At 34.1% G+C, this 26,853-nt stretch overlaps 1 protein-coding gene across 2 annotated transcripts in view; it reads right to left on the reverse strand.

The window, feature by feature from the left end:
• The window catches only part of LOC105463592 (trans-2,3-enoyl-CoA reductase like), a 124,279-nt gene that overhangs the window by 79,729 nt on the left and 17,697 nt on the right, over positions 1-26,853 (reverse strand). For both annotated transcript variants that reach the window (XM_011710791.3, XM_011710792.3), the window contains exon 2: positions 16,118-16,169. In XM_011710791.3, coding sequence (XP_011709093.2) covers positions 16,118-16,169 — 52 coding nt within the window. The remainder of the gene's footprint in view (positions 1-16,117; positions 16,170-26,853) is intronic.

Raw genomic sequence — 26,853 nt, forward strand, 5'->3', positions numbered from 1 at the left:
TCGGAACCCTTCATGAGGTTGCCAAGCATTGGGACTCATTCCTGGCCCTGAATGGCTCCTGGGGAAGGGGTGAGTGCAATAGGTGTGGAATGGCCTACTCTCGCCATGGACTTCTGGAATCCCAGCGGTGAGAGACTGTATAATCTCCACGGACATCTGAGCTCACAGGTAAAACTGCCTGGAGAATTGGCAAAGACAGAACTCCAACCTGCACAGGGCACAGAAAGTTTGGTGCAGGAGCAGACACAGCGGAGCAGCCATGGGCACCCATCCCACAAGGTTCAACATAACAAAGTGGCTTTAGCCTTTGTTTGCTGCTGGACTGGACAGAGTGGGGTGGCCTTGTCCATGTGACAGGGCCAGTCTGATCTAAGCACCCCTTTGTCTGTCAACCTATCCCAGTGTCTCAGCATGACTGCACTCACTTGCAGCACAGCCTCAGCTTGTCAGTGGTCACTGCCATAACTTTCACCAGCCAACCCTGACTATCTATCAGAGTGCTTTTGCAGACAGACCTCTGCCAGCATGCACCCACCCACACACCAGTGCACACTCGCCCGCAGCTTTGCGCCTGACACTTTACTGACTTATATGCATACACGGACCCACAGAACACCCACCTGATGAACCCGTCATCATCCCACCAATGTACAGGTGTGAGTATATCCACAAGTTGTCCATATGCATGGACCTTCTGCTGTCACGCATCCAAATGTGCAAGGGCCCACTTCTATCCTACTGAAAAATTTTTCATGCACCCCCATTAGAGTGTTGCTGCCAGAAGACTGGGAACATCTTGACCCCTCCACCACAGCACACACTTAATCTTGAGAGGTCAAAGAACAAAGCTGCAGGCCTGGGCCCAGCCCTCCAGCATTAGAGCATGCGGCCCAGGAGTGCTGAGCTGAACCTACATTGCCTGAAAGCAACCAGAAAGAAAATCAGTAGACTAAACCCGACTTATTCCCTAGCCAAACCTTCAAGGTCACCAAAGAACACAAAAGCAAAATTCCCTATCTGAGAGACAACTTCAAAGATTAAGGAAACATCAGCCCACACAGATGAGAAAGAACCAGCACAAGAACTCTGTCAATTTTAAAAGTCAGAGTAACTTCATACCTCCAAAAACCTGCACTAACTCCCCAGCAATGGTTCTTAATCAGGCTTAAATGGCTGAAATCACAGACATAGAATTCAGAATCTGGATAGAAATGAGGCTCATCAAGATACAGCAGAAGGTTAAAATCCAATCCAAGAAAAACTAAAATGGTGCATGTGTTAAAAGATGACATAGCCGTTTCAAGAAAATAACAAACTGAGCTTCTGGAAATAAAAAATTTCACTACAGAAATTTCAAAATGCAATAGAAAGCATTTGTAATATAATTGACCAAGCTGAGAAAAGAATCTCAAAGCTTGAAGATCGCTCCTTTAAATCAACATAGGCAGACAAAAATAAAGAAAAAAATAATTTTTAAATATGAGCAAAACCTCAGAAATGTGAAATTATGTAGAGACCAAACCTACAACTTATTGGAATCCCTGAAAGAGATGATGTGATGGAGTAACTTGAAAACATATTTGAGAATCTGTCCACAAAATTTTCCCCAACCTTTCTGGAAAGGTTGACATGCAAATTCAGGAAATTCAGAGAACCACCAAGGGATGCTATTAAAAACAACCATCCCCAAGACATAGAGTCATCAGATTCTTCAAAGTCAAGCAAAAGAAAAAAAAAAAAATTAAAGGCAGCTACAGAAAAGAGGCAGGTCGCATTGAAAGACAACCCCATCAGGCTAAAACCAGACCTTTCAGGATAGATTATACAAGCCAGAAGGGATTGGGGCCCATATTCAACACCCTTACAAAAATGAATTCCAACCAAGAATTTAATATCCAGCCAATTGAGCTTCATAAGCAAACAAACAATATATTTTTTTTTTTCAGAGAAGTAAATGCTATGAGAATTTCTTACCATCAGACTGCCTTACAAAATGTTTTTAAAGGAGTGCTAAACATGGAAATGAGAGACCATTACCTGCCACCGCAAAAATACACTTGAGTATATAGTACATTGACTCTAAAAGCAACTGTACAATCAAGTATACATAACAACCAGTTAACAACATGAAGACAGGCTTATATCCTTAAATATCTATATTAACCTCAATGTAAATGCTCTAAATACACCATTAAAAATCATAGTGGCAAGTTGGATACAGAAGCAAGACCAAACTTTAGGCTATGTTCAAGAAACCTATCTCATGTAAAAAGACACCCATAGGATTAAAATAAATGAATGGGGACAGATATATCAGGCAAATGGCAAAACAAAGGGGGGTTGCTGTTCTAATGTTAGGTAAAACAAACTTTAAAACAACAACTATCAAAAAGGACAAAGGAGGACATTACATAATGGTAAAGGATTCCATTCAAAAAGACTTAACTATCCTAAATATATAATCGCCCAACACTGTAAACACCAGATTAATAAAACAAGTTCTTCGATTTTTATGAAGAGACTTAGATAACCACAAAATAATAGTGGAAAACTTCAACACCCAAATGACAGTGTTAGGAAAATCATCAAGGTAGAAAACTAACAAATATATTCATGACTTAAACTCAACACTTCACCAAATTGTTTGAAATGCTTGTTCCCCAGTGCCGTCAAGAAATGGCACTTGAACAGAAATTTAATTTACTCACCAAGACCACTTTTACTTCCTGCAGAAAGGGTACACTCGCCAGCAGTTTTGCCATGAGAGTACACCAAACAAAAGAGACAGGGTCATTTATAACCTGACGTGTTCACCCTACTGCTATGTCTGGTTTCCATTGACTGCAACGGGACCTCACATTCTGTATTTGTCCCAATTGGCTAGCAACTTAGAACTTCTTAAAAGAGGCAAAGGTAGAGGAGAACAAAGGAAGGAGGAAGTAACTTGTGGAATGCTGAGAAAGGTAAAAACATTTTTAAGTAACGAAGAGGAACAGGCTATGACCTAATGCTCACTTGGACAGTATAAGCATGCCAGGGCAAATATTTAGGCTAAATTGTAGGAGATAAGAACATAAAGCACATTGATTTCTTTATTATGGCTAGCAGATATTTAAGAATGCTAGCACAAGTCTTTGAATAAATTTTGTTTCTAAGAGAAGTTACTATTTATTTCTAATTAGACAGGAGGAAAGTCTTTGAAGAGGAAACTCTACTTTAGTTTTTACAAAATGAACCTAACAGATATCTACATAATATTGCACCCCCCAAAATACACATTCTTATTTGCACACCACACATAATCTATGATCACCCACATACTTGGCCATGAAGTAATTCTCAACAAATTATGAAAAACTGAAATTATTCCAGCTACACTCAGAGAACAGCACAATAAAAATACAAATCAACACTAAGCAGATCACTTGGAGCCATATACCTACATAGAAATTAAGCAATCTGCTCCTGAATAGCTTTTGGGTAAATAATAAAATTAGGGCAGAAATTTTAAAAAATCTTTGAAACTAACAAAAACAAAGATACAACGTACCAGAATCTCCAGGACACAAAGAAAGCTGTGTTAAGAGGAAAGTTTATAGCGAAACATCTACATCAAGAGGTTACTAAGCTCTCACATTAACAACCTCACATCTAGAGAAACTAGAAAAGCAGTAGCAAATCATCCAAAGCTAGTAGAAGGAAAGAAATACACAAAATCACAGCTGAAATGAATGAAATTGATACGTTAAAAACCACATAAAAGATCTATGAAACCAAAGTTTATTTTTTGAAATAATAAATAAGATTGATAGACGGCTAGCTAGACTAATGAAGAACAAAAGAGAGAAGTTCCAAACAAACACAAGCAGAAATGATATAGATAACATTACCCCAAATAAACACAAAAAGAAACTCTGAGAATATTACAAACACATGTATGCACAGAAACTAGAACACCTAGAAGAAATTAATAAATTCCTGGAAACACACAGCCTCCCAAGATTGAAATTGAAAAAAAGAAGTTGAAATCCTGAACAGACCAATAATAAATTCCAAAATTGAATAAGGAATAAAAAACCTACCAACCAGAAAAAAACCCTAGCCAGACAGAATTGCAGCCAAACTGTACCAGACTTTCAAAATGAACTGGTACCAATGCTACTATTTTTTTTTTTTTAATTGAAGAAGAAGGACTCCTCCCTAACCCAGTCTGTGAGGCCAGCATTATTCTGATACCAAAAATCTGGCAGAAACAAAATAAAAAAAGAAAATCTTAGGACAACAAACCCGATGAAGATATATTCAAAATTGTCGACAAAACAGTAGCACACTGAATTCAGCAGCACATAAAAATTGGCCATAATAAAATAGGCTTCACAGGATAATAAGTAGTTCAAGGTACACAAATCAATAAATGTAATTTCTCATATAAACAGAACTAAAATCAAAACTCACATGATCATCTCAATAGATGAGAAAAGGCTTTTCATTAAATTCAGTACTGCTTCATGTTAAATACACACACACACACACACACACACACACACACACACACACACATAAAAGGAACATACCTCAAAATAATAAAAGTTATCTTTGCCAACATTATACTAAACAGGCAAAACCTGGAAGCATTCCACTTAATACCGAAAACAAGACAAGGAATTCTACTCTTACCATTCCTATTCAACACAGTACTGGAAGTTCTACCCAGAGCAATTAGGCAAAATACATTTTAAAAAGACATCCAAATAGGAAGAGAGGAAGTCAAACTATCTCTCTTTATAGAGGATGTGATTCTGTATCTAGATAACTCCATAGTCTGGGCTCAAAGGCTACTAGAATTAATAAACCACCTCAGCAAATTTTATAATACAAAATCAATGTACAAAATTCAGTAACATTTCTACACACCAATAGTATTAAAGCTGGGAGCCAAATCAAAAATACAATCTCATTCATAATAGCAACAAAAATATAAATACCTGGGAATACAGTTAATCAGAGAAGTGGATGATGTCTACAATAAGAATTACAAAACACTGCTGAAGGAAATCAGAGATGACACAAAAAAACAACCAAAAAAGAAATTACATGCTCATGTACAGAAAGAATCAATATTGTTAAAATGGCCATACTGACCAAAGCAATGTACAGACTCAATGTTATTCATTTCAAACTACCAAAGACATTTTTTCACAAAATTAGAATAATAAAACTATTCTAAAATTTATGTAGAACCAATAAAGTTTGCAAACAGCCAAAGGAATCCTAAGCAAACTAATAAAGCTGGAAGCATCACATTACCTGACTTTAAACTATATTACAAGGCCATAGTAATCAAAATAGTATGGTACTGGTACAAAAACAGACACATAGATCAATGGAACAGAATAGAGAGACCAGAAAAAAAGCCACACAAATACAATAATCTGATCTTTGACAAAGTTGTCAATAACAAGGAATGGAGAAAAGGACTCCCCATTCAACAAATGGCACGTGAATAACTGGCTAGTCATATGCAGGAGATTGAAACTGGACACCCTTCTTTCACTATATACAAAATTCAGCTTGATTTGGTGAATTGAATACTTAAATGTAAAGATGGATTAAAGACTGAAATGTAAAGCCCAAACTGCAAAAACCCTGGAAGACAAGATAGGGTAATACCATTCCAGACATAGGAAGTGGGCAAGATTTCATGACAAAGATGCCAAAAGCAATTGTAACAAAAGCAATGATTAACAAATGTAATCTAATTAAACTAAAGAGCTTCTGCACAGTAAAAGAAACTATCAACGAAATCAACAAACAACCTACAGAATGGGAGAAAATATTTGCAAACTATGCATCTGACAAAGGTCTAGTATCCAGCTCCTAGCAGGAACTTAAATAATTGAGTAAGCACATAACAAACAACTCCATTAAAAATGGGAAAATAACATGAATAAACATGTAAAAGATGATATACATGCATATGTAAAAAAAACTCCGTGTCACTAATCATTAGAGAAATGCAAATCAAAACCACAATGAATTACGATCTCACACCAATCAAAATGACCATTGTTAAAAATATAACAGATGTTGGTAAGGTTGTAGAGAAAAAGGGACACATATACACTCTTGGTGGTGATGTAAATTAGTTCAGTCACAGTTGGAGTTTTCTCAATGAATTTAAAACAGAACTATCGTTTGACCCAGCAATCCCCTTACTGTGTACACACCCAAAGGAATACAAATCATTCTACCAAAGAGACACATGTACTCGTGTTCATTGCAGCACTATTCACAATAGCAAAGTCATGAAATCAACCTACGGGCTCATCAACAGTGGACTGGTTAAAGAAAATACGGTACATATAATGCCATGGAGTACTATGCAGCCATAAAAATAATAAAATTATGTCCTTTGCATCAACGTGGATGGAGCTGGAGGCCATTATCATATATAAATTAACATAGGAACAGAAAAGCAAACACTGCATGTTCTCACTTATAAGTGGGAGCAAAGCACTGAGTACATATGAATATTAAGAGAGGAACGATAGACACTGGAGCCTGCTTGAGGGTGGAGGGTAGGAGGAGGGTGAGGGTCAAAAAACTACCTATTCATTACTATGTTCACAACACGGGTAATAAAATCATTTGTACACCAACCCTAGCAACAGGCAATTTACTCATATAACAAACCTGCACATGCATCCCCTGAACCTAAAAGTTGAATAGAATAATAAAATAAAATTCTCATAATTTTAAAACTAATGCAATCATTAATACATTCCAGAATGTCTTTCAATTTGTGCATGTATGTGGGCAAAAAATCAATACAAAATACAAATACAAAACGTGTCATGTATCACATAGAATTTTCATCACTTATATGAATATCTAATGACATTAAGTATGCAGCAAAATAAATTTGACCAGCATTTTATTGTAGTCACACTGAGTAGTCAATTTTTTTATGTCAAATAAGAAATTTTTTGTTACCAAATAATAATGATCTTCAAAACTTTAATGATCTTTTGTCTAAAATTGAAGGATAATAACAATATATGGTATAAAATTGTCAAAGAATGTATGTAGTATGCTAAATAAAAAGTAGAAATTTTTAAAATGTTTTCAGTCGTAAATTGGTTGAAATATGATTCATAAAAATGCTTCCCCTTTTGCTGAGATAGTTATTTTATGTCCATGGAAGATGCTGATGTATCTCTTTTGTTGTGCTCAACTGTGGGAAGGGAGTTAATAATTCAGTTTGTTTGTCTCCAGTGGGCATGTTTGTTAGGATTTCCTCCATAACCAGGGCATCAACACTAACAGGTTTTGTTAACATATCTCAATCTTGAAAAATACATATACTATGATAAAACTGGTGATATTGCTGCCCAATAATAAAAGTGCTTATTGGACCTTCCTGACTAAAGTTCCTACAAGGTTCTTAGAATGACTACTTGTTTATATAGTTTTCATAAAATGTAACCATGTCTGTTACCAAAAAATGAATATGAATAATTTGGCAAATTACCCCATTTCTCCATCTAAAATGTTGACAAGGCTCATAACTGTTTGTTTGTTTTTCTTTTATTTTTGTTTTTTGTTTGTTTGTTTGTTTTTGTTGTTTTTTTTGTCTTGCTCTTGTCACCTAGGCTGGAGTGCAATGGCACAAACTTGGTTCACTGCAACCTCTGCCTCCCAGATTCAAGCGATTCTTCTGCCTCAGTCACCTGAGTAGCTGGGATTACAGGCGCACGCCACCACACCCAGCTAACTTTTGTATTTTAGGTAGAGATGGGGTTTCGCCATGTTGCCCAGGCTGGTCTCGAACTCCTGACCTCATGATCCGCCCGCCTCGGCCTCCAGAAGTGCTGGGATTACAGGCGTGAGCCACTGCACCCGGCCCTCATAATTGTTTTTTAATCCAACAAACTATAGGGAGAATCTTAGGTACTTTTTGAGTTAGCAGTAGAGGAGATTTTATTTTTTTAAAGCATTCTGCCACTTTTTTTTAATTGGTTGCATTTATCACTTTTCTGGCTTTTTTTGTTAAGAGTTCAGGGAATTCCACAGCCTTGTCCAGGGGGCTACTTCCAAATTGCTCAGAGAACACTCATTATTTTCTACTATATGTGATAAATCCTCCTCCTCCGCTGTCTTTGTCCTGAGTTACTATCCTTGAACCTTTCAAAGTTTAGCACTGTTTATGTCTCCCAGCATTTTGGCAAAGATTTATATGCATTCCAACTGTCACAATAAATTATATACCCTTTCTTGTCCTGTTAATTTCATTGGTTCTTAACTTTGCTTTGTTCACCAAGGTTCTTTCTGGGAACTGCTTAGACAAGTATTGTGATAGATAATAAACATCACTAAAACTTTGAATGGTGTTTTCAACTAATAGATAACATCAAAGTCATGGGCAAAATGGTTTTGCTTTTATTGTTCAGAAACTTTTATGACACAGAGTCAGTGTACAAATTATACTTCAGCTGTTAATCATTCATTGACTCTTTCAATTTATATATTATTATTTTTAGATCAATCTCAAAGGAGAATAATTTATTAGCAATTTTAAGCCATATTTGCACTCTTCTTCTATGTTCATATTAGCTGTTGTTTGTATTAATAGTTTTGTAGTTTTTTCTTACACTACCATATGACCTTAGACAGGGATTTCAGTTATTGTAACCAATTGTGAACTATGTTCAGATTTGCTGTGATATTATTCACTACAAAATTTCTAAAACAAACTTTGCAGTTTTCTATTTGAGAATGAGGATTAGTAAGTAACCTTCTCAAGTAAAATAACTGGATACTACTGGGACTTCTGCCTGAAGAAATTAATGAGAATTTTTCAAGAAAAGAGAGGAAATGGAGGCTAGTGGTTATAGCACAGGGTACAGAGTCGTGCTGCCTGAGTTTAAATTCCATCTTTGTCACTGATTAGCTGTGTGACCTGGGACAAGTTATATAATATTTCTTTAAAGATTTTTATCTGAAACATAAAAATTATAATTGTACCTAAGTGGTCATAGTATTGTCACAATTATTTTCAAACTATACTACGATAGAAATATTTTAGGTCCTTGGCACATAATAAATTCTGAAAAAAAGTTAATTGTTATTATTATATATGCTAATGCAAAATAGAGTAGGACATGTAGTGATATTATAAGACATTATATTTGACAACAAGTGCTGCACTTTGTTATTAACTATAATTTTTAAATTATATAGAAAAAATGAGAGTACAGATCGAAGGAGGGAGGAAAATTTTCTTAGCACAAAGGCATATGTATCTTGATAATTAAGTGAAGGTTTTTAAACAGAAAAAGATGATTCTTACTGGTATAAAAAAGATGTGAACAAACATGGAAAAAGGTATAGGAATACTTTGCATAAAAGACAATTTAAAGAAAAATTTTTTAAAAGTAGTTCAAATGGTCAAGAAACCAAGAAATAATGATACTCTAACACTGGTAGAAAATAAGAAATTTAACAAAGAGAAATTAATTTGAAGAAGAAATATGGATGTTAAGTATTAGGAGACAATTTTTTGGATATAAACTTTATAGGTTTTAGAAATAGATTCTCCATGCTGGGAGCGGTGGCTCATGCCTGTAATCCCAGCACTTTGGGAAGCCGAGGCGGGTGGATCACGAGGTCAGGAGATCGAGACCATCCTGGATAACACGGTGAAACCCCGTTTCTGCTAAAAAATACAAAAAACTAGCGGGGCGTGGCGGGAGCCTGTAGTCCCAGCTACACAGGAGGCTGAGGCAGGAGAATGGCGTGAACTCGGGAGGCGGAGCTTGCAGTGAGCCAAGATCGTGCCACTGCACTCCAACCTGGTCCGCAGAGCGAGACTCTGTCTCAAAAAAAAAAAAAAAAAAAAAATGGATCTTCAATAAAAAATACATTTCGCCAGATGAAGAATGCCAGTGAAAGCTAAGAGAGTTATGTTTCTGAGGGATAATGTTTGAAAAGCACAGGAGGCTAATAATTTCTCAGAGACATTTAGATTTAAGAAAAGAAGGAAGAGCAATAAACATAAATTTCACAAGCAGTAAGTTTTTTTCCTATCTTTACTTTTTCATTATTATCTCTAGTTATCTTAAATGCAAGTAATTTTTATCAATTTGACTAATATGTTACTAGTCCACACAAAATCAGAGTAGAAAAATTCCATTTGTGTTATTTCTGATGGTTCCCTCTATTTAATCTTTAGTCATCCTAAACAATTTTGATAATATAGAAAGAAATGTGATCTAGAAACCCTAAAAAGTACTTACTACTTAAAATTATCAAAACGTGTAATAAAACTTTTATCTCAAGTAAGGATCCACAATGTTAATGATGAATTATCCAGAAAGAAAACTATTAATCATGTGCTTAGTAATATGCTAATCTAAATTAAAATATCACATAGTTCATACTGTACATTTTGTATGAGCTTTGGCATAAGCTTTGAAAATAGATTTTGATATAATTTTGAAAATATTTAATACAGGGCATGATTTGCTACTGCATGAAGATTGAACCTCATTCAGTATGTTCCCAAACTATTTTTTTACCCAACTTCCAACCTGTGATTTTAATTGTAATTATGGTGTTTACCCACATTGAATAATCACAGAAGTGATCATCCATTATAACTGATGAATGACTAGTTTATCTGTAGAAACTATATATGCTATTTGGAGTGCCATTTAGGGCATCTTATCTTGTGAAAACAAACCGCTTTTAACTACAAACCCAGTAATAATAATATATAATTACTTTTACATTAATTACATTGTAATTTAAATTGTAAATTATAAACACAATTCAATCATAAAATACAATTAATTTGCCATTATAATTAATTAAATTATATTATAACTAAATTATAAAGCAATAACAATTATAATTAATTACATTTAATCAAAACCAAATAATTACAATAAAAACAATCAAATAATAAATAATTAGAAATAATTTTACAAACTCTTTTGATACAAAATTCTACCTTTATGCATGTTTGTACAGTGGTATTTCTGAATCTCTGTTAGAGATTTCCTGGCTTACAATCATTCGTGCCCAGTTCCTATAGAAAACATTAAGTAGACCTTCGCTTTATCAATTTTTCAAAGTATTTACATAAATATATATTTTATTCTATATATGCAAAATACTACATTCATCTGCTTTTCTGTGGAAAGCTAGACTATAGGAATTTTTCACTTTTCTTTGCAGGCAGAAACATTTTTCTCATTCTTGCTCCAGCTAGCCACTTTAAAAAAAATCAACTGTTCCGCCGGGCGCGGTGGCTCAAGCCTGTAATCCCAGCACTTTGGGAGGCCGAGACGGGCGGATCACGAGGTCAGGAGATCGAGACCATCCTGGCTAACATGGTGAAACCCCGTCTCTACTAAAATATACAAAAAGCTAGCCGGGCGAGGTGGCGGGCGCCTGTAGTCCCAGCTACTCGGGAGGCTGAGGCAGGAGAGTGGCGTGAACACGGGAGGCGGAGCTTGCAGTGAGCTGAGATCCGGCCACTGCACCCCAGCCTGGGCGGCAGAGCAAGACTCCGTCTCAAAAAAAAAAAAAAAAAAAAAAAAAAAATCAACTGTTCCGTCATGCTTATTGAAGCTCTTTTCTACTTACATCTTATCTAGATAAGATACTGCCCAATTTATGAGTAGCTAATAACCACCAATTATGTCTTTAAATGTAAATTGTTATGATTTTGTTTTTAAACATGCTCTCGTAAAGTCGTATTTTATCCCAAGAGAAAGGTAGGTTATTTGTTGAATTGGGTAACAATAGAAATAGGGTGGTAGTACTCTGCCAGAATAAATAATAAAGACACACAGAAGTTTTTTAAATCTCTTAAAAATGTTTAAAAATATTTACACAGTTTTAGTCAGAGTGTCACTGGGACTAATAATTATTTATTTTTCAGCTAGGTTTTTAAAATAATGAACAATTCCTCTATGGAATACTTATGAGCAAATGAACCTGAATAGAGCATGATATAAGAGAGAGTAGCGTGAAAATTTCTTAAGCTCTCTAGAAGAGACTTGAAGATGCAAACAAGAACAATAATTACACGTGTTAAGAAATAAATAGATCAAGATAAAGTCCACTTGAGGATTTGCAGCTGGGGACATTTCATGCATTTTTGCTGCATTAAATGAGAAAAACATAAGAAATGAGTGAAATTACTTGTTTGTACGTGCATGCATATATCTAGTTTATAGTTTTATATGCTTCTATTTTTCATGAAAAACATTCGTCTCTCCTTGCCTTAGCAGCTAACTCATGAATGTGGTTTTCTCTCTTTCTATTTCTTCACCAGTCTGATTGCTGTGGCATTACTAGGGTAACCTAAGAGATTATTCTTATAACAAAGCAGAACTTAAAAATTATAAACCTTGGAAGAACGTTAAGATTGTGATTGTAGAGAAAAGACATGTTACAGTAAACAAAATTCTAAAATAAAGCAAAGAAAAATGTAAAGCTGAAAAGTCTGAGAAATCGTAAGAAGACAAAACACCAGGATTAATCAAAACACCTAAGAGAACAAAAGATAGAGATAAAAGACATATAACAAGAATTCTGCCTTCAGGAAATAATGTCTTCTGAGAAGATATTTTTTTTTTTTTCTTTCCAAGATTAAATTCCCACTCCAGGGCCTGAAAACAAACAATGTCAGAAATGTCATAAAAATTAATTTGGTGTCAAAAAGTAAAGTTTTTAAAAATCTGACAAATGTGGCTTTGAACGTATATGATTAATCTCTTTGGTGTATATTTATGTACTTTAATAAGTATCCAATATTATCTAATTTTAAAATATGCTGAAAAGATAAGATCCTAAGGCCATTGTGAGAGAAATTCATTTTACTGATGTCCATATGTTCACAGATTTTTCAGGATTAGCAATATTTTTCAATGTCTTTCAAAAATTGGCAAATACATTATTTTAAATACTTTATATAATGTAATGCAACAAAAAGTGTTTTTGTGTATCTTCAATTTGTAAAACCTAAAGATCAAGAAAATTTTGAAATACACTATGATATATAGGAAAATTCTGAAATATTATTTTTATATTTTACATGATTGAAATCTCAAAATAAAGATACTTTTTAAAAAGTGAAAAAAGTCACAATTTAAGTAAAGCTGCTAAAGAGTACTACTTACAAAGCAAAATAAAATAATAGCTATCAATAATTATTGTCCTGACACAGCTATTGAAACTAACTATACTATTGTATTGTCAGCTATCCACTTTTGCAACAGGACATTTCTAGGATATTTTTGTAAGCTGCTTAACTTCAGTTTCCTAATTATTAGAAGCAGGCTCTAAACCACACAAATACATACAGCATTCCTTTAAAAGTTTAAGATTTCGAGTAATTGCTATGTCTATTAGTTGACATAAATTATTATAAAAATAATACTTTTGGCCCGGCGCCGTGGCTCAAGTCTGTAATCTCAGCACTTTGGGAGGCCGAGATGGGCGGATCACGAGGTCAGGAAATCAAGACCATCTTGTCTAACACGGTGAAACCCCGTCTCTACTAAAAAATACAAAAAAATAGCCGGGCGAGGTGGCGGGCGCCTGTAGTCCCAGGTACTCGGGAGCATGAGGCAGGAGAATGGCCTAAACCCGGGAGATGGAGCTTGCAGTGAGCTGAGATCCGGCCACTGCACTCCAGCCTGGGGCAACAGAGCAAGATTCCGTCTCAAAAAAAAAAAAAAAAATGCTTTCTTTTGTCAAGGTGACTGCACATTCTTTTACATATAAATTCGACTTTGATTCATGTACTCATTTTCCAACAATATAAATAAGATTTCGTTATTTTTGTTTTACATACAATTATCTTGTTACATCTTTTTACTCTATATTAAAGTCATTTTCAAATGTCTTCCTACTTACTACTGTAATCTAAACTTTCTGGAGACACTTTATTAGATTGAATTGGTCTAAGTCATTTCAAAGGTGGCAATTCAATTCAATTACTAGCTTAATGAGATCCATGTTTTATGCTATGATAGAAATAACTATTAAAATAAACTTATTTTAAGTAGAAATACAGCAAAAATACTTATAGAGATAATCAGAGTAACATGGCTCATATAGTTTATGTGATTAGATAAAAATATGAGTTTGATAAAAAGCTCAATGTATTAGAAAATACTGTTATAAAAATACAGCTAACAACTATAATGCAATAGTTAGAAACTTAATCCACTATATTTTTCATATATATATAATCCACTTATATATATATATATATATAGAGAGAGAGAGAGAGAGAGAGAGAGAGAGAGAGAGAGAGAGAAATCTTTTTGGCTTTGTTCTTTGTCCCTTACTATAATGCTTTTCTGGCTCTTCAGCATAACCTATATCACTTCATGGCAAAATAAAAAATGTCAACTTCCTCGAGAATTTTAAACTGAGTAAGCGTATTTCAAACAATTCTATTCCTTCCTGTATAGGCTTTCCGTTTAATTACAAATTTTAAATAGATTGTACTCAAATGTTTATAAATTTTAGGTACATTGACTATTTGCAATTTATTTCTGCATTCTTTAGATGAATATATTGTCTTCCACATAAGACTATTTTGACAATTTATGGCATGTTTTCTGCGTTTACTGAATTAGTCTTTATGTTTGGCATAATGCCACATGTAGAGAAAGTACTCAGTAATTTACCTGTTTGTCCTAAAATAAAGTAATATGAGAGCTCTACTTATTTACTGTGAAGTGTAATTAATTTAATGCATTAAATTGTGAGTTTCATGATTATTTTCACAAAATACACATTGTTTAAATAATCTAAAATATTAAAAATGTTCCCTAGCAGAACTCATAGAATATAGAACACCAAATGTGAACCGTTAGCAAAATTCCAGGGGTTCAGTCTTGGTCTGGGTGCTCATAGCACGAAAGCCAGTGACTGAGACTATATGTGTTGCCAAAGAAGAAGGCTTTAATTGGGTGCTGCAGCCAAAGAGATAGGAGCTGTCTCAAATCTGTCTCCCTAACTGACTAAAACCAGGAGTTTATATAACAGGGAGGAGATGTAACTGTGTAAGAAAACAGGAACTATGGATGGGAAAGGACACAGTTATGATGAATGAGGGGCCTAGCATCTTATTGTCTGGATGTGATGACCTGGTGAGTTTTAGTTCTTTGATACTTTTTGAGTGGGCTAAGGAACCCTTTCCTGAGGAAGGAACTCAGATAAAATAAAAGTATCAAGCTTTAAGAACAGAAGGATCAATTTCATTGTTTATACAAAAATAACTGTCTATGGGACTATTGGATCAGTTTCAGAACTTTAAATAATAGAATTTTGGTTATCATGGTCTGCCATTGTATTCATTAATTTCAACAAATGTGCCATTCTGTGAGGGATATTTATAATGCGTGAGGCCAGGCATGTGTGGGGACATGGTTATATGGGAAATCTCTGCACTTTCTATTTAAATTTTTTCTGTGAAACAAAAGCTGCTCCAAAAATAAAGTTTGTAAAAACAATATTTGTCAATAATTATAGACATTTTTATATTTAACATTTGGAGTAAACTTTATTGAGAAAGTATAAAAATAAAAATATAATTGAAATACATCAAATATAAATATTTTTAAGTAAATAAGAGACTAATTCATTATGTAAATTTATTAATAAAATTAAACACTATAATTTAGATGAATAGTGTGAAGGATTTCTATGTGAATGATACTTGACCAGTATAAATACAGGAAGTAAAAATGTGCCTAATATTTTGCTTAAATAGAAATAAATACTTGTATCAATTAATGTCTTTAGTATATACAAAATTTCTCTTTATAATACAATGAAGTTTAAATATAAACTAAAAACAACTTTGTGAAGAAAAATTTAAAATGCTGGCGATTAAAGGGTCAATTAGGTCAATTAGAGTTAATGCTAGAATATTTATGCCAAAGGAATATTAAGCAAACTATCGTTTCTGAGCTCCTTGTAAAACTATGGTTTCCATACACTCTATCATATATTGCTCTTATAGAAAAATTAAAACCTATTTGAAAATAAAGCACTGTAATATAAATTCTAAATAATATATACAACTTACATGCTTTGTGAAACTTTTGCTTAACATCATGAATAGTAGATGATTGTGTCACCTGAAAAGGAAAAGAAAATAGAGTTATTTTTAAACACTGTTAATTTGTTTTCTATCCATTTAAGGAAAAGAAATTTTAAATATATCCTAAAATTCTTACACAATAAGAATTTTTGCTTGGTTTATCTCTTTTTAGTGATTACTATTTTGACAAACTTGAAATGTTGCAATCAGCAAAAATATAATTAAAAAAATGTTTGTATACAACGGTAATAGTTTTAACACATTAATTCAATCCAATTTTTATCCCTAAGATATATTTTTGAATTTTCTTTGTCCAAAATATTCAGTGTATTTTTCCACATCTCGTAAAACTATCAATTAAAAATATGTCTTAATGCACAGGAAACTGAAATAATGTATAGCAATAGTACCTGAAGATGTGAAGTTAATTTATATGGACAAATGAGAGAAATGTTTACCTCTGAATATCATGAGACAAAAGTAACCTTAAGCCCCCTACTGACATTATTTAAATCCCCAAATAAAAGTACTAAATGTCCATTAAAATGCATGTGAGATTTTTTTTTTATTCCTTGAGTACATAGCAATTTGTCAAAATATTTGGTTCTAAATAACTAAAACGAACTCTATAAATTAAAAAATGGATAAAATATTTTTATTCTTCTAAATTTGAAAATTATTGAGGACTAAAGTTCCATACAAACACTTCAAGTCATCACAATACTTTTTTGACTTTCTGAATTTATCTCAAAAGACATTTTCATGATAATTCAAGAAAATATATTTCTTTTCCCTGAATAAGCATATGATACTAGTGAAATTTATTATAATCATATGTTTACATGATTTATTTATGCTACACTAAAATCCCTTTATAGCTGTTTTGAAAGGGTTAAATGAAAAACTCATAAAATGTTGGTGCATAATAGTCCATAAGATCCATATAGTTCTTAATACTGTTACATTATGTTTGATGTTTTATTATTCACTGAAAGTATAACAACAAATACATCTATTTTTACATATCTCACCCTCTACTTAACAGGATTGTGGCTAAGCATTCAGTATACTGTTCAGAATTGTTTTATGATTTCCTGTCTGTATATGATTTACTAAACAAGAGAGTTATAAGACTTAAACCCTAAAAAGTAATAGGAATTCCAATTTGTGTTATTCTGTTAATAGCAAAATGGTCCTAAAACATTCTGTGTATATAAAATTATAAATATTTCATGGCATTGCTCTTCTCTGAAAAATGTTAGAAAAAAATTTTAAAACAGTTTATAGGGAGAGTAATATGTATTTATATACTTTTGCATATATTTTAATTTTGGTTATTAACCTTTAATATTTAAATTTAATTTTTAAAATATTGTTTTAACAGTGTCCATTGTTTCATCTCAATGTTTCTTATTCATTCAGCACCTTTATATGTTGCTTTTTCTGATAAAGACCGCATGATATTCCCTAGAGTAACAAATATTTGTCCATTAGTCATATCAAGGACCATGTAATTTTAAATAAAAAATAATTTTCATGATCAATAATCCCTCAATTTGGGTTTGATATGTGTTCATCTAGCACTTTATGAGGGCCATTATCTTGTATTATGCATTGGTTGCTCAATCTATATGGAGCTGAGGATAATGACCCAGTATTACTGTTGTTTTGTTTTGTCATGTAGTACACCACAGAGCATACAATAAGTTTTAATTAACTTTTATAGAAGTCAGAAATAAAGCTGTGAGTGCAAACATGTAAAAACAAAGTAAGATAAAAGTTTCTTAATCTGATATGCAAAAGCTGTATGCCATTCTCCACACCAGAATAATGCAATTGACAACCTTCTAATTTGGTATATGCATTTTACTTTGAATTTTCTTATTTTCAAGGCTAACATCATTTTCCTGAAAGAAACCTTCATGTGTAATAGGGATGTATTATAAGCTCTTAACATTTTAGAAAAAATTCATTTGACTTTCATGTGTTAGAAAAGTGCTGATTTTGAATAAATCCTTGAGAACTGCCCTTTCTGCAGTAATTTTGCACAAAAAAAAAATCAGAAAAATTAACTACTAAACGATTCAGACATGTATTCAATTAGGCACAGGATTGTGCTTTTCTGCTCTTTTCAGTCCTTTAGTTGTACTGAAAGCACAAAGAGAGGAAAATATGATGATTAACTGAGCATATAAGAGCTTCTGATGACTAAATTGATGTCTCAGTGGCTTCATCAGGGAGTTTAGTTATCATAACCTCCACTTCTTAGTCAGTTTTACAACATCTTAAAAAGGAGAAACTATCATTGTGATAATTTATTCATTTCCATAATTATACAGATGGGAGAATGTGAAACTCTACATTTGAAACCTTAATATTCCCTTCATTAATGTTTATTTCTCTTAAAAGAAAATGAGTCTTAAAATAGTGAGTAGGGAAGTCAAATGATGGTAGTTAAACCAAAAATTTACTTCTAAATTTTAGCTGATTATAGTTAAAATTTGAGTTATTATTACTTTCTCTACATTTAAGTTGATGAACACAAAAAAGCTTTTTTCATTCAAGCATTTAATCTAGAATTTGTTTGAATGTGCCCAATATGCATTTACTACAGTTTTTCACAGAAACCTCTTTTTATAATATTGCTTCTTTTTAAAACTATATTTTAGCCACTTTCACAGTAAATTCTTAAGATGGACAGATGTCTCCAAAATAGTGCACATCCTGATTAGAGCAATAAAAATTAAATTATAATGAAAAACAGCAACCACTTGACATTCATTTGATGGGGTTGTTGTAGTATAAAAACCTAAATTTGTCAGTAAACTTTATTAAAACAAAGAACTTGTCTAAAAGTAAATGTATAGAAATAAAACCAAAGTGAAAGATGAACTGATATAAATAATTAGATATAGTGGTGTGAAAATGCAGACACAGATACACAGAGAAATACAAAATGTCAGTGCAGGTTTCCTACCTAAACAGAGCTGTTCTTCAAGACACAAGGAAGAAAATTGCCCCAAAAAAATCACATGTTAAGCTGATTAATTCAGGAAAATGGAAAAAAAAATAGCTTTGAGAATTTCCATTAGAAGATTTTAGGCCAGACTTGGTGGCTCAGGCTTGTAGAATAAACTCTTTTGGAAACTAAGGCAGAAGGATCACTTGAGTCCAGGGCTTCAAGACGAGCCTGGGCAACATGGCGGAAATCCTATATCTCAAAAAAAAAAAAAAAAAAAAAAAAAAAAAAAAAAAATTAGCAGGGCATGGGGATTGTGTCTGTAGTCCCAACTATGCTGGAGCCAGGGTGACAGAGCGAGACCCTATCTCAAACAAGCAAACAAACAAACAAACATAAAGAAAGTAGTAGATTAGCAAATAGAATGTATATTTGCATATTTTATTCAGAATGGACAAGGATTTTCTCAGTAAGCAAATGTTATTTTACTAATAAGTAACCTTAAGATTGCTCAGATAAGTAAGCAATATATGGAAAATAATTTTTATACATTCAAAATGTGTTCAGTATTTTGTAGAATAGCAAGAATTTTCACTATGAATAAAACTGACAGTACACAGTGAATCTGAAAAAATATGAGTTTTAACAAGGTTTAGATGTTTAAATTTAACTGAATTATACTATGGTTTCTCTTCAGATCGTATAAACCTTTCGCCTTTTAAATTTAACTGAATTTTATTTATCTAAGAAATTGAAATGTTTTATATTATATCAATTTCATTTATTTATAAACTAAATTATTTAAAATTAGCTCCTTGTTAAGTAAAACGATATGTGTGTGTGTGTATATATATGTGTATGTGTATATATATATATCTATGCATACACACATATCCTGCTTTTGTATCATACAAAATGTTTCTTTTTATATTGCAATAACAATTTGGTTAATATCAATTATGCCTTTTCTATTGAAAAATAATGTAAAAATTAACATATAAATTGATTTTCTCATATTATTTACCAAAGAAAGTTTATCTGAATAATGCTCTTTTATATGAAAAATTTTATTTCTAGAAAATTATGTGTAAATTTTACTTAGAAGTACAGCCTAAAACATTACTGGTCTGTTATTTATGTGTGCACGTGCACACACACACATGCACACACACTTGACCCTTGAACAATGCAGAGGTGCCAACCCTCCATGTAGGCATATTTTAAAACAATTTGTATTGATATCTAATAATTATACATATTTATGGTGTTCATGCGCTATTTTAATATGTACATAACTTGTGAAATGATCAAAACAGTATTTAGAATATCCATCACCTTAAACACTTACCAGTTATTTGTGTTGGAAGCATTTCAAATCCTCTCTTCTAGCTATTTTTAAATATACAATATATGTTAATTGTTAATTATAGTTACCCTACTATGTTATCAAACAGTAGAAGCTACTTCTGTTATCTAACTGTATGTTTCTACCCATTAACTAACCTCTCTTCATTCCTTCACTGTCGTTCCCAGCCTCTGGTAAATATATACTGTACCTTCCTGAGATAAACTTTTTAAAGTGTTAAACTTCTTTTTAAAACACGACACATGAATGAGAACATGCAATATTTGTCTTAAATGCCTGGCTTTTTTCACTTAATATAATGACCTCTAGTTACATCTATGTTGTTGCAAATAATAATTGATTCTATAGCTTGGTTATTGTGAATAGTGTTTCAATAATCATGAGGATGCAGGTATCCCTTTGATATATTGATTTGCTTTGCATTGGATGAATACCCAGGGTGGAAGTCTGGAATTTATAAAAGTTCTATTTTTGTTTTCTGAGACACTCTCTACTCTTTTCCATAATGTCTGTACTAATTTCATTTCCACTGATAGTGTATAATAATTTCCTTTGATCTACATCCTCACCAGCATTGGTTTTGTTTTTGTTTTTCCATAGTAACCATTCATACTTGGGTAAGATAATATCTCGGTTGTTGGGCAAGATAATATCTCATTGTAGCTTTAATTTGTATTTCCCTGATGTTAGTGATGTTGACTGTTATATAGCTGTTGGCCGTTTCTATGTCTTCTTTAGAGAAATATCTATTCAGATTATTTGCCCAATTTTCCGTGGAATAATTTGTTTGTTTGTTTTTATGCTTCTGGGAATTGAGGTATTTTAGTTCCTTATTTAGTTCTGAATAATAGTCCCTCATCAGATGAATAGTGTGCAAATATTTTCTCCTACTCTTTTGCCTCTTTACACTATTGTTTCCTTTGTTATGCAGAAGTTTATTATTTTAATATGTTCCCATATGTGTATTTTTGTTTTTGCTACCTATTCTTTTGAGGTCTTAGTTATTATTATTATTTTTTTTTTGGCCTAATGTCCTGAAGCATTTCTCCTATGTTTTCTTTTATCAGTTTATGGTTTGAGGTCTTAGCATTTAAGTTTCCAATCCATTTTCAGTTGTATTTTAGTGTTTGATAAAACATAGGTGTCTAATTACATTCTTTTGCATGTGGATATCCAGTATTGTTAGCATCATTTATTAAAGAAGTTGTCTTTTCTTCAATGTATATTGTTGGCTGGCACCTTTGAAGACAATCAGTTGACTATAAATGCAAGGATTATATCTGGGTTCTCTGTTTCATAGGTCTATGTCTATTCTTATACCAATGCAATGCTGTTTGGTTACTATTGCTTTGCGGTATATTTTAAGTCAGGAAGTGTGATGCCTCCAGCTTTGTTCTTTTTGCTCAGTGTTACTTTGTCTATACAGGGTCTTTTGTGGTTCCATATAAACTTTAAGATTGTTTTTCTATTTTGTAAAGAATGTCATTGGTATTTTGATAAGAAATGTATTGAATTTGTATATTGCTTTGGGTGGTTTGGTGTGGATATTTTAACAATATAAATTCTTCTAATCCATTAGCATCAGATGTGTTTCCATTTGTTTGTGTGCTCTTCAATTTCTTTTATCAGAGTTTTGCAGTTTTCCTTGCAGAGTTCTTTCCTCTTCCTGGTTAAATTTATTCAGAGTTTTTTTTTGTTTGTTTTTGTTTTTCTTTTATTTTTATTAATTAATTAATTAATTAATTTTTTGGTGCCTATTGTAAATGAGATAAAATTCTTGATTTAGTTTTCAGCTAGTTTCTCATTGGTGTATAAAAATGCTACTGATTTTTGTATGTTGATCTTGTATTCTGAAAGTTTACTGAATTTATTTATCAGTTCTAAAATATTTTTGGTGGTGGTTTTATGTCATTACACATATAAGATTATGCCATCTACAAAGGACAACTTAACTTCCACTTTCCAATTTGGATGCCCTTTTTTTTTTTTTTTTCCTTTTTCTTTCCTGATTGCTCTGAATAAGATTTCCTGTAGTATGTTGAATAAGAGTAGGTATCCTTGTCTTGTTCCAGTTCTTAGATAAAAGACTCTCGTTTTTTTGCCATTCAGAATGATGTTAGCTGAAGGTTTGTCCTATATGCCCTTTATGTTGAGGGTTGAGATATGTTCATTCCATACCTAATTTGTAGAGAAGTTTCTTTTTTTATCATAAATGGATTGTGCCTTGTATTGGATGCTTTATCTGTATCCATTACAATAATCATATGAGTTTTATCCTTCATTCTGTTGATACGATATATCATATTTATTGATTTGCATATATTGAAGTATACATTTATTACTGGAATAAATCCCACTTAATCATAGTGTATTATATTTTTGATGTGTTGTAAGATTTGCCACCTGAGCCAGCATCAGCAACCTGCTGGGGTCCCCTTCCATGTTGTGGAAGCTTTGTTCTTTCACTCTTCATAATAAATCTTGCTGCAGCTCCCTCTGGGTCTGCACTAACTTTATGAGCTGTAACAGTCACTGTGAAGGTCTGCAACTTCACTCTTGAAATCAGCGAGACCACGAACCCACCAAAAGGAATAAACTCCGGACACATCTGAACATCTGAAGGAACAAACTATGGACACACCATCTTTAAGAATTGTAACACTCACTGCAAGCGTCCGCGGCTTCATTCTTGAAGTCAGTGAGATCAAGAACCCACCAGAAGGAACCAATTCTGTACACACTTTGATCCTTTCTTTTTTTTATTATTGTCATTGCAGTTTGGCTGTTTTCTGTAGTAGTAACATTTGAGTCCTTCCCTTTCTTATTGTGTCTGCGCCACATGAGTTTTATACTTTTTTTGTATTTTCATGATGGTAGATACTATCCTTTTGCTTTCACATGTAGGAGTCTCTTAAGCATCTCTTGTAGGACCAGTCTAGTGGTAATGATTTCTTTCAGTTTTTGCTTATCTGGGAAATACCTTATTTGTCCTTGATTTTTGGAGGATGACTTTGCTACATATGGTATTCTTGATTGTCAGTACTTTTAATATGTTATTCTATTCTCTCCTGTCCTTAACAGTTTCTGCTGAGAACTTAGCTGTTTGTTTGATGAAGATTCCTTTATATGTGACTTGATGCTTTTCTCTTGTCTTTTTTTTTTTTAAGTGTTCTCTCTTTGTCTTTAATTTTTGACAGTGTGATTACAACAGGTCTTAAATAATATATTTTTGGTTGGATATATTTGGGCATCTTTAAGCTCCTGTTTCTGGATGGCTACATCTTGCAAGATGGGACATTTTCAGCTATTATTTCCTTAGGTGGAGTTTCTATACTTTTGTTTGTCTCTCTTCTGGAACACTCAAACTTTAAATATTTGGTTGCTTTATGATGCCCAATATGTCAGGCAGGCTGTCTTCATTATTTTTTATTATTTTCTTTAGGTTCGTCTGGGTTATTTCAAAAGACATGTCTTCAAGTTTAGAAATTCTTTCTTTTGCTTGATATAGTCTATTGTGGAACCTCTCCTTTGTGTTTTTATTTAATTAATTGAGTTCTTCAGTTTCTGAAGTATAGTTTAAATCTTTTTTATTATATCTATCTTTTTTGTTAAGTTTCTCATTAGATTATAATTTTTTTTCTAATTTATTTGTATTGTTTGTGCTCTTTTATAAAATCTCACTAAGCTTCTTTAATATTATTTTGAATTTATTTTTAGGGATTTCATATATTTCTTTTCATTGAGATCTGTTGCCAGAGAATTATTACTTTTCTTGTCATGATTTCTCGTTTTATCTTGTTTCTTGCCTCAATATGCTGATATCTGCAGATCTGATGTAACAGTTGCTTCTTCTAATTTTATGGATTGGCTTTCAAGGAAAAAGAATTATCCTGTAGATGTCCTTATAGTGTTGGTTGGACAGGGCACTTAGTCTTTGATTCTTGTGTGTGCAGTATCGTAGTCTCTGTATGATTTACTTTGTAATCATCATCAGTATTGTCTGTGTGGTACTCAGAGGCTTAGGCTGCACTTGTAGGTTGTCTGTGGTGAGACTTTACTGGAAATTAGAACATCAGGTGGGTAATCCTTAGACACCAGTGGTGTCAGCAGCAGGCTATGTGTGCCAGTCATTGGGTGCCCAGGCGGTGTATGCAGGCACTAGTGTTCCAGGTGGGATGATTCTTGGGCCTCTTGGAGGCTTCTCATGTGCTTACAGTGATAATATTTAGCTGGATAGGCAGGTGAGTACTCAGGCCTCTTGCTTTGTGGTGTTCATGCCAGCCCTGTCTGTGGACCAACCCTGAAGACCTCTGGTAGCATGCACAGGTGTCAGCAGTGGTGGCAACTGAATGAATGGGCCAGTCCTGAGGCCCCAAACCGACATATTCAAATGAGTGCTATTAACTGTGGTGGTGGCAGGCTGGGAGGGGCCATCCTCAGGCTTTCAAGAGGCACATGCAGGCACTGATGGAGACAGATAGAACAGGTGAATCCTCAGAGCCCTAGACAATGTGTGTAGTCATCAGTAGGCTAAGGGCTCATTCTCAGGCACCCTAGAATGCATTTATAAGTACTGGTGGTAGTGGGTGGAGGGGTCAATCCTTACACCCTTAAATGCAAGCATTGGTAGGGGCAGTACCAGTTTGTATGGACCTGTTCTCAGGCCCTCTGATGGTGTGAATGGGTACAGGTTATAGCTGGTTTATCTCCATACCCCTGGACATTGTATGGGACCCTGGCAGCATGAATAGGCCAGTCCCCAGGCTCCTGGAAGTTATGCATGAGTGCTTGTGGCTTCAGGCCCCTGGATAATGTGTACAGACACTGGAAAAGGTGGTTCCAGTTTGAGTGGGCCTATCCTCAGTTCTCCCCAATGTTATCTGCAGTCATAGGCTATGGTGGGTGGAACAGGCCTCCAAACGGTATGCTCACATCCAGCAGTGGTAGTGGTGGGCAGTGCAGACCAGTTCTCAGGCCCATGGATGATGCACACATTAAATGGCTGTGGGTGGGGTGGATTTGCTGCCAGGTTTTCCTGGATGCTATATGTGGGTTCCAGGGACAGACAGATGGGCGGGTCAATCCTCCAGTTCCTGCACAATCCTCATAGAGGCTGGTGGCTCTGGTGACCAGGTGGGCCTGTCCTCAGGCCCATGATGGTACATATGCTTACTAGCTGTGGCAGGCCAGGTGGATTGATCCTTAAGCTCCCGAACAGCGTGTTTGACCAGCTGTGGAGTAGCGTTGGTGTGTGAGGCAGGCCTGTCTTCAAGCCCCAGGATAGCATCCAATTTTGCCAGTCCCCAGATACCCTGAAGCATGCAGGTTAGCAGCAGCCTGCTGCTAGGGAGGTGAATGTTACAGTGTTGCAGTGGCTGCAAACGGGCTGCTCTCAGGCTTGTGGGAGTGTGTACCTTAACTCTTTTTGTCCTGACAGCAATCTCCTTCATGCACTACACCACCCTCCTGTTTCCTGGGATACAGGACACTGCATAGGCTGTGTGTTGAAGAACCATCCGAGCTGCTGTGCCCATCTGGTGTCATGTTGCCATAGCTTTCTAGGTGGATGTGAGGGGATGTCAGTGGGGCTCTAGGAATGTGGAGATGCAGGGGTTGTTGGGTCCCAAGGCAGGATACAATTTATTGGGAACTGAGCTCTCAAAATGGAACGGTGCAGCAGTTAATTTGAGTCTTAAGAGATGTGTGGAATCCAATATGAACTCCCTCTCTGGAATAATGCTATCGTGTTGACTCCAAGTAGCTCCTTATACTAGTCTTGGGGCCCGTGAGGGCTGAGGGGCTATCCCAGGGCTAAGATTAAAGGAGCCCATGGTGAAAATGTGGACCATTGGGAATCTCTTGCTTACCTTTTCCCCACACTTGGCTGGGCTTCTTGCTTTACTTCCTCCACCTTTCATGATTCAGAGCTTTCATGCCACTTTCCTGCTGAATTTCAATGTTCTCTCCTAGATGCCCTATTCAACCTGTGATCACCTATCTGCTTTGTGATTCAATCCTTCCTTGTGTAGGAGGCAAATGTCAGGAGCCTCTAGTCAGCCATCCTGAAGCCCACATATAACTTTTGATTCCCCAAAAACTTGATTACTAATAGCTTACTGTTGACTGGAAGCTTTACCAATAATGTAGAATCAATTAGCACATATTACATCTATATAATTATACCATTATTAACTATTACAATGCATATAATATGTATTATATATGGTATTCTCAAAATAAAGTAAGTTAGAGAAAAGACAATATTATTAAGAAAATTATAAGGAAGAGAAAATATATTTACTGTTCATTAAGTGGAAATGGGAATTCATGAAGGTCTTTATCCTCATCGTCTTCATACCAAGTAGGCTGAGGAGGAAGACAAGGGTTTGGTTGTTG

The sequence above is a fragment of the Macaca nemestrina genome, chromosome 3, assembly GCF_043159975.1.
Source record: "Macaca nemestrina isolate mMacNem1 chromosome 3, mMacNem.hap1, whole genome shotgun sequence".
In the NCBI taxonomy this organism is placed as follows: domain Eukaryota; kingdom Metazoa; phylum Chordata; class Mammalia; order Primates; family Cercopithecidae; genus Macaca; species Macaca nemestrina.